At 42.4% G+C, this 13,560-nt stretch overlaps 1 protein-coding gene across 4 annotated transcripts in view; it reads right to left on the minus strand.

The window, feature by feature from the left end:
- Positions 1–8,642: 8,642 nt before the first annotated feature.
- Positions 8,643–13,560, minus strand: part of MEGF10 (multiple EGF like domains 10) — a 104,859-nt gene continuing 99,941 nt past the window's right edge. For all 4 annotated transcript variants that reach the window (XM_072031127.1, XM_038170736.2, XM_038170738.2 and 1 more), the window contains one exon: positions 8,643–13,014. In XM_072031127.1, the coding sequence (XP_071887228.1) occupies positions 12,854–13,014 (161 nt within the window). In that variant the 3' untranslated portion in view covers positions 8,643–12,853. The remainder of the gene's footprint in view (positions 13,015–13,560) is intronic.

Here is a 13,560-nt window from a genome sequence, read left to right on the forward strand (position 1 = left end):
CCACTCTGCCCCACAAAGTGGTTGTCTTCTTCTCGGCATCGGTGTTCTCCACCAGGCACTGTAGCCTTGGCCGTGTCTCCCCAGGGCACCATCAGCTCACCCTGGCCACGGCAGACATCTCCAAGTCCATTCAACGACAGTGTCCAGTCAATAAAACCTCACGCCTGCCTTTGAGGCAGCACCACACAGTCCCACAAGCTCTCCCCACCCTCCAGCTCTGCTGGCCAGTTCTCTGAGTTGCCCTGCTTCTCCCCATAGCAGGCTCAAGGCAGCCCTTGGCTTGCCCTCGGGGATCTCCTTGATTCTGACCCTCTCTGGGGGGAGCAGGGCGTTCCCCTCTGCTTAGCACCCATCAGGCCTCATCCGGGCATCGCGTCCTCCTTGGGGTCCCGGGCGGGAGAGGCGTCCACCAGCTGGAGGAGTTGAGGGCAGAGCATTGATGCGGTGGGGCTGGAGCACTGGCCCCGTGAGGAGCGTGTGGGGCCGGGACTGGTTCAGCATGGACCCGAGTAGGCTTAGGGGCACAGCGTGGTGCCTGTGGGGAGGGGATGGCTGGAACGGGGACAAGATCTTCCCAGCAGTAGCTGGCAGGAGGAGCGGAGGCTGATCTGGGCCTTGACAAGTCCAGGCTGGTGATAGGGAAAAGCAGAGAGTTGTCCTCTCAGGGTTACAAAGAAGAGTCAGGAAGCCCTGTCGGGCTTCGGAGTGGGTTTTCTAGCAAGGTGGCGTCACCCCTGAGCATGGAGGTTTTCAAGAGCTGAGCGGACCCAGCCCAGAGCACAAAGGAGCTCACAAGCCTGTGAAGGGACACACGGGGAAGTCCCGGCAGGGAAAGCGTTGCCCGTGTGAAATGGAGACAGGGTTCCCAAATGAGCTCATTGCAGCCAAGCAAGCCGTATGGAAACAGAGGCCCCAGCTCCATTGGGCTCTCTCTGCTCAGGGCCCAGAGCCCCTAGGAGAGCACACGTCTCTGAAGAGCTCAGATCACGGCCCAGGGTCCATAGTTGTCAAAGACGGGGAAAGAAGTCCGAAGGCCGGGCCCCATGGTGCTGCGGTGAGGGGAAGGAAGCCCTCAAGACTAGGGACAGCCTCATGGTGCTTGGATAGGGGCTCAGGTGCCCTGCAAGAGCAGACGATGAATTGCCATGGCACAGGCACCGTGCAATGCCATGGTGCCTGGAGTGGTGGCACACGAATTTGCCGATGGGAAGTAGCGAATGAATTCCTTGTTTTTGCTTGGCTCGTGCGGGTGGCTTTCGCTTTACCTAGTAAACTGTCTGTATCGCAAGCCGTGAGTTCTTGCACTTTCTTTCGCCTTGCTGATTCTCTCCCTCATCCAACCGGGGAGAGTGAGCGAGTGGCTGTGTGCTCTGATCTTTTGTGGGATTTGCTGCTCCAGCTGGGTGCATATCAGTCTATGGGGCCCAATGGTGTGTGAACCAATCTGCAGCCAGTAACACAGGCTCAGACCATGCAGGCTCACAGTAATAAACCCAATCCCACTAGGTTCTGGAATACTGTCTTTCACAGACTTGTCACCTCTTGCAGTGCCCAGATCATATCTAGAGTGTTATTTTGTAATTCTTCAGCGATGGCTGAGTTATTCACGATAGCCTTTTTTAATTCACTCACCCCTAACCAATGGATAAAGCACCGCACCCAACTGTGAAATGCCGTGTTCCTTTTCACTAGAGGATTACCTGGAGTCCGCTTCATTCTGCGTGTATGGATCCCAAGGGGCCTTTGGCTTTGTATGTCTTCGTTAAGAGTTGCATTTGGAATGATTGCCCCCAGGGTACAAGCTCTCTTACATCTTAGGGGCAACACCTTCCTGGCTTCATTTCCACACAGCCACTACCACCCCTTGCCATTTGGGACCAGCCATCAGGTTACAGGATGATTCCCAGGTTGTGTCTGGTGTGCATTATATACAATAGCATTCCTATAATTACCATATTCAGTACACTATGGATAATTCCTTACCTCCCAGTTAACATTCCCACACCCCCTGAAATTCCATTACTATGAATAATGATATACATACTAATGTAAAAAATAAAATAAAAAAAAAATAAAACAAAACAAAACAAAAGAAAAAATCACAGAATCACAGAATTTCTAGGTTGGAAGAGACCTCAAGATCATCGAGTCCAACCTCTGAGCTAACACTAACAAGTCCTCCACTAAACCACATCACTGAGCTCTACATCTAAACATCTTTTAAAGACCTCCAGGGATGGTGACTCCACCACTTCCCTGGGCAGCCCGTTCCAATGCCTCACAACCCTTTTGGTAAAGAAGTTCTTCCTGACACCCAACCTAAAACTCCCCTGGCACAACTTTAGCCCATTCCCCCTCCTGGGTAGGCTTCCTACCTCATTTTCACCCACAGGTCTCTCAAGCTCCAGGGCCTCAAATCTGTTGTATAAATGAAATGAAATGAAATAAAATAAAATAAAATAATAAAATAAAATAAAATAAAATAAAATAAAATAAAATAAAATAAAATAAAATAAAATAAAATAAAATAAAATAAAATAAAATAAAATAAAATAAGAACAGAATTCCTTGGGAACACTGTGTAATCCAACTCTTTTCCCCAGTTACACACTGTATTCCTTATTTTTCCCTAAGGAGAATTTAAGAGTTAATTTACAGCTTTGATTGACAAATTCTCCTAATTTTTAACTCTAAAGGTTCTCCTAGAGGGACAGTCTCTCAGGTCTCAGGGTCAACTGCTGCCTTCACGCAGGCGTAACGAGTGTGATGACTCCACCTTTTCTCAGCTGTTCTTACTGGCACCTCAGTGGTCAGGAGTACTTGCAATGGTCAGTCTCACTCAGGTTATAGCTTTGATTCCCTCCATATTCATATCAGAACCCAATCTGCTGCTCGGAATGGATGGATCAGGACTTCCCAGGGTGGGATATGGGCTAACAATCCACTTGTCCTGAGAGATGCCAAAGAGGACGGCAGCCCAAGTTTACAGTTTTTAAGAAAAGCATCTTTTGTCCAGAATTGAGGTAATTCACTCCCTTTGCACAGATGCAGCAATCCAAATAATAGGAAACATGGTGAAACTACCACTTCTTTTCTTGGTGCCGTTTGCACTCAGAGCAGTGCCAAAAGTAATCATTTTGTTCACGGGAGCAGAGTTTCCAGAATTAACTTAGTCAGTTGCTTCTTTACTGTCTGATCCACTGCACCCTTCCAGAAGAGGAGGGATGCCAAGGAGTGTGAAATTCCCATTTAATTCCTACAGTCTGTGTTAGCCCTTGCAAGATTGGTGATGTAAAGTGACTTCCTTGATCAGAGTCAATATTTTCAATGATCCTGGAGCTGGGAATTATCTGCTCTAGAATTACCTTAGCTACTGTGCTCACAGTAGCAGATACAGAATGGCAAACTTTCACCTGCCCCGAGACATGATCGACCAAGACTAATAAGTATGTAAATCTACCTACTCTAGGGAGTTCTGCAAAAACTACCCATACGCTTTGGAAGGGTTGAATTCCTGGGTATTGCCTCCCTTTAGGATGTCTGTGGATAATTTTCCTATTTACCTTTTGACATACTACACAACTCCTGCATACTTGTTTAGCCAGATACGTATTTCCATAGCACAATGTGTGGATCACACATTGCTTGAACTCCCCAGTGACTCCCTCGATATAAAATAGTTCATATCGGTGCTTTATTTGGCATTTAAGAGACAACCAGTTTGTCTTCTGAGCATATGCTTCTATCCATAATTGACATTATCCCATTAACCCCCCAAACTTCCGTAGTTCTCTCTTAGTTTTGGGTAGGGGTAGCTCACCAGTTCCCTGAATCTTCTCTAGATTTATTCTTTATTTTTTCCTCAGACACCACATGCCCTAAATACTTGACTTCTCTTTCTACACATTGTAGTTTATTTCTTGATACTCAAGCCCTGTTTTCTTCCTTTAATAGCATGTTAGTGGCTTTCTTTACAACTGTTTGCTCCCCTTCTGACAATAAAAAATCATTCACAGATTGTAACAGTAGCACTCCCTCCAGAGGCTGGAATTGCTCCAAAATCTGTTCTAGAACTTGCCCCAAAATTTCAGGGACTCTCTATACCCCAAGGTAAAACTGGCCACCTGTATTGTTGCTTTCGCCCCATTTCAGGCTCTTGTCACTCAAAGGCGAATCTATCTTTGCTCTCAGGGCCTGAGAGCACCCCGTTAATAACACTTTGATTTCAGTCTAAAAACTGATTATTCAAATGTTCAATTTCATCATCAAATCCCTTACCAGCAAGTTAGTCCTTGCCTCGGGTGCTTATAGTAATTGCCCAGTGATCATTTTATCCCCTGGTCTCAGCTTGGTGTCCACCAAAAGTAGCACTGTTACCCCAGTCCTTTCTACCCCTGTCAGCTTCAGGGTTTCATTAGTTAATTTCAGCCCTGATACTTTATGGGCCAGCAAAGACAAAGCTGCTGCAGTGTATTGGGTTTACACGGCAAGGGTTTGGTACTGGGGAGCTGCAGAAGTGGCTCCTGTGAGAAGAGCCGAGCAGCTGCCCCATGTCACATAAGGGCTAGCTTCAGCCAGATCCAAAGGGAGCCAGAGCCGAGCCATGAGTGACACTGTGCTTCTGTGAGAGCACACCCAAGAAAAGGTGGGGGAAAAAAAGAAAACAAACAAACAAACAGAAAACTGCTGTGCAACTGCAGCTGGGAGAGAGGATTGTGAAAGTGTGAGAGAAGCAGCCCTGCAGCTCCCAAGAGAAGGGCCGCAGGAGGGCACGAGGTGCTGCAGGCAGGCAGCAGCAGTTCCCCTGCGGGCTGTGCAGGGAGAGGCCCCTGGTGGAGCAGGCTGTCCCCCTGCAGCCCATGGGTCCCCCATGGAGCAGATCTCCACGCTGCAGCCCCCCCATGGGTGGAGGAGCCCCCGCTGGAGCAGGTGGATGTGGCCTGGAGGAGGCTGCGGCCCATGGAGAGCCCCCGCAGGAGCAGGCCCCGGGCCGGAGCTGCAGCCCGTGGAGAGGAGCCCACGTGGAGCAGGGGGTCTGGGGGGCAGGAGGTGTGTGGGTTCAAAATCAGCTGCCTGTGGGAGTCCCAAGCCTGAGCAACATGCTCCTGACGGATGGACCCCGTGACAAAGGCCCACACCTGGAGCAGCTCCCAGAGAGCCGCTGCCTGTGGAGAAACCCACACAGGAGCAGTCCTGGAGGGACGGCACCCCGCAGAAGGGACCCCATGCCAAAGCAAGGGAGAGAGCGACCGTGAAGGAGTAGTGAGAACGAAGCACCACGGACTGACCACAGCCCCCACTCCTGGCCTCCCTGCCTCACTCAAGGCCAGGAGGAGGTGGACCAGATTGCAAGGGGGGAGGTGCCCCTAGCTTGTTTCTTTGTTTCTCACTGCTCCAGATGGTCAGTACTAAATGGTATTCATCTCCCTATGCTAAGTGTGTTTTGCCCATGACAATCATTGTAGAGTGATCTCCCTGTCTTTACCTCAACCCTTGAGCCCTTCTCGTTTATCAAGGCCTCTCAGTGGGACTAGCTTTCTGAGAAGCACTGGCTCCCCTGGTCTGAATTTAGAACAGCAAACCATGTGTCCTCCTTCTTCCACTCTGGATATTCCTATTGGGAGTGGCCATGGAGCTTGGCCACATTTAAACAGCTTCTCAAAGCCTGTCCCTGCTAGGATTTAGGTTGCAACCCAGGCAGCTTTCCTTGCCTGCCATCCCTATGTCTTTCTTCCTCTCCCTTCTCTCCTGGGTCCAACTTCCCCTGGAAGTTTTCTCCAAACTTGATCTCCAAACCTCTGCCCCACCACCTGGTCCCCTGTGAACACTATTAGTTTTGCTCTCTGCTTTTCCTTCTCATCTTCCCTCCTGACATACACCTTCTGGTCCTCCTGCAGGAGCATCTCTAGTGACCGTTCTCTCCATCCTCCCACCTTCTGGAGCTTTTTCTGTCTATCTGGCCAGGCTTTCGTCACAAAATGAACTTTCAGGAGCCCTTGGGCTACAGGATCCTCAGGACTCATCCGCGAGTACTTTCTCATTCTGACCCGAAGTCTCTCGTATGGTTTCTGTGTTGTGGGTCATTATTATCCCAGTTGGATAAGCAGGTATGTCTGAGCTATCAGAATTACTCCCAGTCCGGGGGGGTCGGTTCTTTCCCATTCTTGCACAGCTGCCTGGGGGGATCTGCCCCCACCCGTGGGGGACCCGTGCTGGGTGATCCAGATTCAGCTGGAGACTGGTCTCCAATGGTGTTCCCCAGGGTTCAGTGTTGGGCCCGTCCTCTTTGATATCTTTATTGATGCCTTGGATGAGGGAATTGTGTGCTCCCTCAGAATGTTTGCAGATGACACCAAGCCAGGGGAAACGTGTTGCTCAGACACACTGTCTGATTTTCTTTCACATCCCTGTGTGAAACCAGTGGTTGTATTCAAAGATCTTTGCAGGTATCTTGCAATTTAGGATGCTATGAATCTGTGGATTTTAATTATATATAATGTGTTTGAAATGAGGTGTAATTTCATTCAACTACAGATTCTGATCAGATTCTGAATAGGGGTACAAATCATTTGGCGCCATATCATTTAAGTGACTGTAATTTAGGGTTTCAAAGATGTTTTTGTTGCATCAAATGAACCTTATACATGTATTCTGCACATTTTAAAATAATTAACAAAAAAGAAAGTCAATTAGTGATTACAGAGAAAACTCTGATAAATCAGTGATGTTATATATGTTTTTGTGTGCAGAATGGATTTTCTTCTTTTAATAGAAATTAGATTTTAAGGCCCTCTTTGGAGACTGTAGAGGTAGCTAAAAGAAGTGTATAAGGAGGAGAAGCAGTCAAAGGGGTGACTCACATACTCTATTCTTCAAACTAGTAACTCACTAATCTGTTTTGGTTTTGTTTTTGTTTGGTTCATTTTTGTTTTGCCCAGTGTGAAAAGCACAATAGTGCTGTGTCTTGTTATTTCAGGAGCTAATGTTGCAGCTCTTAGCCATCCTCAGTCACAGTCAACAATGTCACAGATAAAAGGGGAAAATGGAAGATGCAGATGAGTAGGAAGAGGCAGTAGAAGATGAAGTGCAGGTTTTCCTTTTTATTTTGAAGAAAATAATAAAGTGCTTTTCTAGACCACATCTGGTAATACCTTACTTTCCAAATTTTTTTGCAACATACTTTTTGTTATTCAAAGAATAAGTAGAAGCAGGTTTTAACCATAATGGTACACAGAAATTGTTTGCATTCTTCAGACAAATGTAGCAGAGCTTCTGCATTGCCATCCATTATTGCTGATTGTGTCACAGACTCATGACGGTAAGAATCTGATTGACGGAACACTCTTCGTCTTCATGTGCCATACAGAGCATACAGTAACCATGCTAGGTTCCATGGTGATAAAATAAACCAATGGCTAGAAGAAGCTCATATCCAGTCTTTTCTTTGTCTTGCTGCTGTTTTCAAAGTGTTATCTTTTCCAGTTCCCTATTTTAAAATGATGTTCATGTGGAACAAAATCTTACAGACCATTAGCACTGCCGTGATAGGGATTTAGGGGAAGATTAAAGTGAATGGAAATCAAATTTTCCTTATATTATCTCTGATAATTATCTCTGAAGAGAAGGGATGAGCTGGAGGGTGTAGTGAGGCGGGGCACTTGTTCAAAGGCAGGTAATTGGTTTGAAAAACTTCTTTTCAACTGCTGCTGAGGTTATACGTTGGCTGATTGCAGTGTAAAGTCTCATCACAAATTTAAGGTGTTAATGAGGTAATTTAACCCATGCAAATATCATCAGATCCCGTCATTTTTGGAAAATGTGCACATATGTTTGAGGCATTTCATTTATTGTTGGCTATCCTGTTGAAGGCAGTCCACTTGGTGTTTTAAGTGGTCCTGGGAGAACTAGAGAGTCTTTACTTTCTATTGGTGGTTAGAATCCTAGAAGTAATCTGTATAACCCACACAATCACTCACAAATCTGAGGCATGATCTTCAGTGTAGGTGTCATGGTAACTAACTACTACTTCTTTGCTTAGGGCGAAACATAATTGAACCAGTCCTTAAGAATCTTCAGTGGGATGTAACGCTTTTCTGTTAGTATCTAATGCTAAATCCCTCATCCTTGAGCAAACGGTGATAGCAATGAACAATTTCCCACACCACCTACCCATAGCCACTGCTTTTAGGTTCATATAGAGAGTCAAAGTTAAAAATCAAAAAGAACAGCATCTCATTTTACCCCATGTTTTTACATGGATTGGTTTTTACTTTGGCTTTGGTCGGTCGAATGTTATTGTCCTACAAAAAAGGAAAAACACCTTGCTTTTGGCAGTTCAGTTCCACATCTTTTTCAAGGGCAAAGCTTTATGCATTCAAGAGACAGGTTTGAAAGAGTCACCCGCTTCAGAGAATTGATTCCTGCGTGATCTGACAGTAATAACAAAAGTTCAGCAGTTTAGAATCCCAAATCAGCCTTGCTATTCTGCAAAGCATCTCAGAAACTACTGGCTTTTTATGAGAGAAAATAAAATACATTACTTGTTGGTCCAGCAATGATAACATTATTTATATTTCCCAGTCAATTTAATATTCATCCTAAGGAGCCTAAGGGGGAGGGGGAAGGAGGAATAAATTCAACCATTTCCCATCTTTCATTAGAAACTTTATTATGTTAACCTACAAGTATGTGAAGTGAAATAAATGGTAGTGAAGGGCAAAATGATGAACATCAGTCATCTTTGGAAAATAGATATATTTTAACAATGAAACAGGTTTTTGTTTTTGTTTTGTTACAGCTACGAAAAAAAAAAAAAAAAGGAAAAAAAAAAAGAATCCAGACATACTTGATAGGTTTTCTTTAAAAATATATTACAATTCAGTCTTATCAAAGTGAAGTATTGTGGGCTAAAAAACTGAAAATATAAGGGTTAGGTTCAGTGCTCTAGCACTAGTGTAAGTGTACCAAAAATGGAAAGATTTTCTATACAGTAATTAATAAACACACACACAATTGTTTTCAGTCATTTAAACTACTATATATACAATCTTTAATATAAAGCATTTTTGTCAAAATTAGCTCTGTATTCTTCAGTCTGGATTATAGAGCTTCAGCGTAAGGATCACTATTTGGAAACATCTAATTAAAATATCCAATTGTAGTCACAGTACTTTGAAAATTCAACGTATGTTAAATGATGCATTTTCTGCTTCTGAACTTTTATTCTAATTTCAGTATTAACTTGACTTTGCAGATTGTCTTAGCAGAAAGTACGATTACAACAAAATCTTCATTCTCCTCTAATCTGCATGTGCATTTACAATTAAAATTGATGGGAGTTCTCTGAGTAGATCAAGATAAGGACAAAGTTTATGCATAACAGTGTGTTTAAAATATTAAAAATATTTGATAAAATAAAAAGCCCTTGGGGTTTATTATGCTTTCAAGTGACCAGAATTAATAAGCCTGTACTATTTAAACTTAAAGTTTATACTTACCACATTCTTTAAAATCAGCTATTCACTTTGTGCGGAATTTTGCACTTTATTAAACTGCTAAACAACTTGCTAGGGGATAGCTATCTCAATTTTTCAGTGCTATATTTCTCACTCTTATCATGTGAACATGTAGAAACAAGCATTTCTTTCCAATCCTATCTGTGGTGAAGCCAATTCTCTGTGTAGCTGGTGTTTGGTAAAACTATTGCATCAACTTACTCATTAAGTTCCCACCAGCATATGGAATATATGTTCAAAAGCATTTTAGTTCTTTAAGAGCGGACTATGATCTGCATAAAGGATTGTTACAGTCATGAGAGTTGAGTTTTGAAACTGTTAAATTGATAACAGATGTACTCCAGAGCTAGCCTCCTTAACAGCCGTGCAGGAGATAGAAAGATTGCAAACAGAAGTCCCAGGTGCTTTTTTTCCTCTCAAATGAATGATATAAGGATACCATTCAAGAAGAACGTATTACCCCTACAGGCAACCCATTTTGTGAGTGTCTACTAACAACCATCCGCTGAAGTGAATTCACAAGTCATTTACTTGACCTAGATGTACTGCAAATACAGCTCAGACATATCCAGACATTGCTTACGCTGACTACACAGCAGGATTTTTACTCACAGAAAGGTTGGCTATGTATACATGGCTATGTATATACTTAGAACATACACAATTGGCAAAAGTATCAGAAATTCATTTGTTCTCACAAATATCTGGCTGAATATATCACTAGAGGAAGTTTTCAAACCAATTAAAATTCATGTATTGAGCTTTTCATTGCTTCATATTAAAAAAGAACTGTTTCCGTGATGAGGATTTATTTATCTAGAGGTCTCCACATTTTATACAGAGTAAGAAAATAATTTTTTGTGAGCTTACAATTGCCAAATACAGCATTTTCTATTCACGGCTTCAAAGAAAGGTTTTATTTTAAAGTCTGTTTCACGCAGTACAAACACATGTATATACCATTAGCACTACATGTTCCTATATGCACACAAATTTGTTTTATGGAGGGATTAAATGGTGACTGGCTTTCAAAACCTTGTATTTAATTGCTATGCTGACAACAACCAAAGCTGATCAAGTTTGTTCCAAGGAAGTGCAAAGGTCAGTGCTTACAACCAGCAAGAACCAGGACCATTAAGGGGCGCTGCAAACAGGCATGTGCTTTCCCCGAGGTTAAGCACACCTGCTACAAAGTCTCTGATGCAGAACTCTCATGTATCACCACTTCAATGACAACAAATAAAAGCACATGGTAGTTCCATTTCAAACCAGGGGTTTGTTTTCAAGAACATTTCCAAAAGTGTGTGTTTGTTTGTTTTTCCATTTGATACCCTGTTGCATTTAGTATTTCAATGGCAACTGGTTGTGATTTTCACAGGAGTGCATCTATTCCACCATGATAGATAATTCATTGTCTCAGGCTCTGCTGCACTCCAGGCTTAAAACTGTCACAGCGGTCCCTGTGCTGAGCTGGCACACATACCAGACTACTGACCTATCAGCTCCACTTCACATCATATAGTGAGTGTATCACAGGTCTCATGTGCCAAAATGTGACTCCAGTGCAGAAAGAAGAGACTAGTAGGACTTTATGCTTCCCATTGTATGCCATAGTATGCAAGCACTAAACTCCTCATAACAAGCTACAGAGTTGGTGCTAGGGCAGGGTGAAGACTGCTGCGATTGTGTCACAAGCACATCAGCAGATGGCATCACCGTACAAGCAGCTGGAAGTAATATTGCAACAGCTGAGAATATCTTTTTTAGGTTTCTAAAGGTATCTTTACTTTTTCAGACTGTTTCAAACAGAGAAAAGATCCTTTTGGAAGGATGGTCTCCATCCATGTAGTCAACAGAATGAGCTACACTTCAAAGAGGCAGTCTGGTTGTTTTTTTTTTTCCGTTTTTTTTTTTTTTTTTTTAATACTTTTTTTGCATTGTTATTATCCCCAACAAAAACACCTTGATATTTTATTTTTCCAATGAATTCATTTCATAAAGTTAAACTATTATGTAATTGCTAACCACCTCTTATAGTATCACTATGACATTATCCTTACTTTAATCCTCTTCCTCCACCCAGAGGTCTCTTTAACCAGACAAAGTAAAGGCCAGTTGGCAAAAATGCAAAAAAAAAAAAAGACAAAAAAAAAAAGACACACAGTAGAATATTTTTTGCAATTACAAGCTAGATCACTAGGAACACAGACATACACCTTAAAAATTGAGACAGAAGTTAATGAAGAATGGGAGTACATGTGTCACGTTATTAGCAATGCAAAAGACCAGCTTAAGCATGTTTTCCCCTACATCAACTATAAAAAAGAAAAGGTGCCTTTAGCAAGTATGCACAGAGATTGCTTAGTTATTTCTAAGAAAAAAATCACAACATTTAACTGTTTTTACCCTATATTACAGTAATTATTACTACCTGTTTATAAAATGTAAACCTTTCATTGCAAGTCAGGTTTACATAATTCATCACCTTTTTCCACTCCTTACACACTCAGTCCATGCTGACAAAAATAATCTGATTTAATTTACATATTTTATGAAGTAATTACTGATATGTTGTGGATTATTAGTTGTGTATGGAAGAAATAGTGGTCAGAACTGCAGCATATGGAGTTGAAATGTAGCAAAAGATTTGTTGAGGACTGGTGCTGGGTTTGGAGTACCCAGAGATCTTGAGGCATCATATAATATTGATGTATGCAATGCTTTTGTCATCTTCAAAACTATTCAAGCAAAGTATTCCCACCATCAGTAAGGGACAAAAAATGCCTGATGATGGAATTCCCAAACAATTGCAGCATTGTGCTTACTCACAACCCATCTGATCTTGTTTCTTAGTATGTCTTGACTAAAGATCAGAATGGAAGGTAAAATTTGGCAAGGCAGTTTTTCTTCTACATAACTAATCACCTGTATAAAGTGGCATTTGGCAAGTCGCACTGTCCTGGGAGTATTTCTACTTTGAAACATGACAAATATCAAGTCCACATATAAAGTAGCTGAAGTGGGATCTGTTAGCAAAACCAATCTGCAAACTAAGATTTTTAAGCCAGTATATTACAGTATAAATGTGTTGTATACCTGTTTCTATAAAATTAACTGCCATGAAAAAAAAAAAAAAAGAACAATCAAGGTCTCCCAAGTGTGGCATTTGTCCATCCATCACTTGTATACACAATACAAACTTCATGTAGAGATTCCTGTTTTATGTACAGCAATCGCTTGCTGGACAGATTAGGAGCCATAGGATGGTAAACTAGAGGAAGGAGCCATGCCACTTGTCCCCTTGAGAGTCCCACTGTGCTACACTTCAGCTTTTGGGGTCATTCACTGCCAACCTCCTTTGTAGAGGACGTGGGGCTGTCTCGAACTGGTAGCAAGTCATAGTGACATGGAATGTGGCTGTTTTTCGGAAGATCATAAGGATCCTGGCTGAAACGTCCACTGCTGCTGAATGCTCCCTGGACAACGCTCACTGTTGGTTCTGCAATAAAAGAGAGCGCATATGTTCAGCACAAGAAATGGCAAAGAGAAAACACTGTATTTCATTGCAGTTTGCATAACAAAATATTCTATCTCCTCCAAGACAAAGATTCCTTGTCATGCTGAGTCCTGAAATGAAGGTGTGTTGGTGAGTTGATGCTAAGGCATTCCAGCTTTACACCAAATAATGTCTCTAAGCTTGCATTGGGGCCCTACCATGAGTATATTTAATGACAAAACCAAGTGGATCAGCATACATGTATGTACTCTCTATATGGACAAATAAAAAAAAATAAAGAATTATTTTTTTTTAAATGGGGGATTTTAATCAAGATCTTATAAAAATCCTTAAAAAATACAACATAAATACTGATGGATTTCAGAAGAATAGCTAACTGGGAACAGTAATGGAAAATGGTGTCCTGTAATGTGTGACACACACATTATTCTGGTCTTGAGACCATTAGGGAAATAATATGCTACAAGACCCTAATGTTTTCTGTAACTACAGTAATGCAGCAACCATATAGGACTCCTATCATCAAAA

This window comes from Anas platyrhynchos, chromosome Z (genome assembly GCF_047663525.1).
Source record: "Anas platyrhynchos isolate ZD024472 breed Pekin duck chromosome Z, IASCAAS_PekinDuck_T2T, whole genome shotgun sequence".
Classification (NCBI taxonomy): domain Eukaryota; kingdom Metazoa; phylum Chordata; class Aves; order Anseriformes; family Anatidae; genus Anas; species Anas platyrhynchos.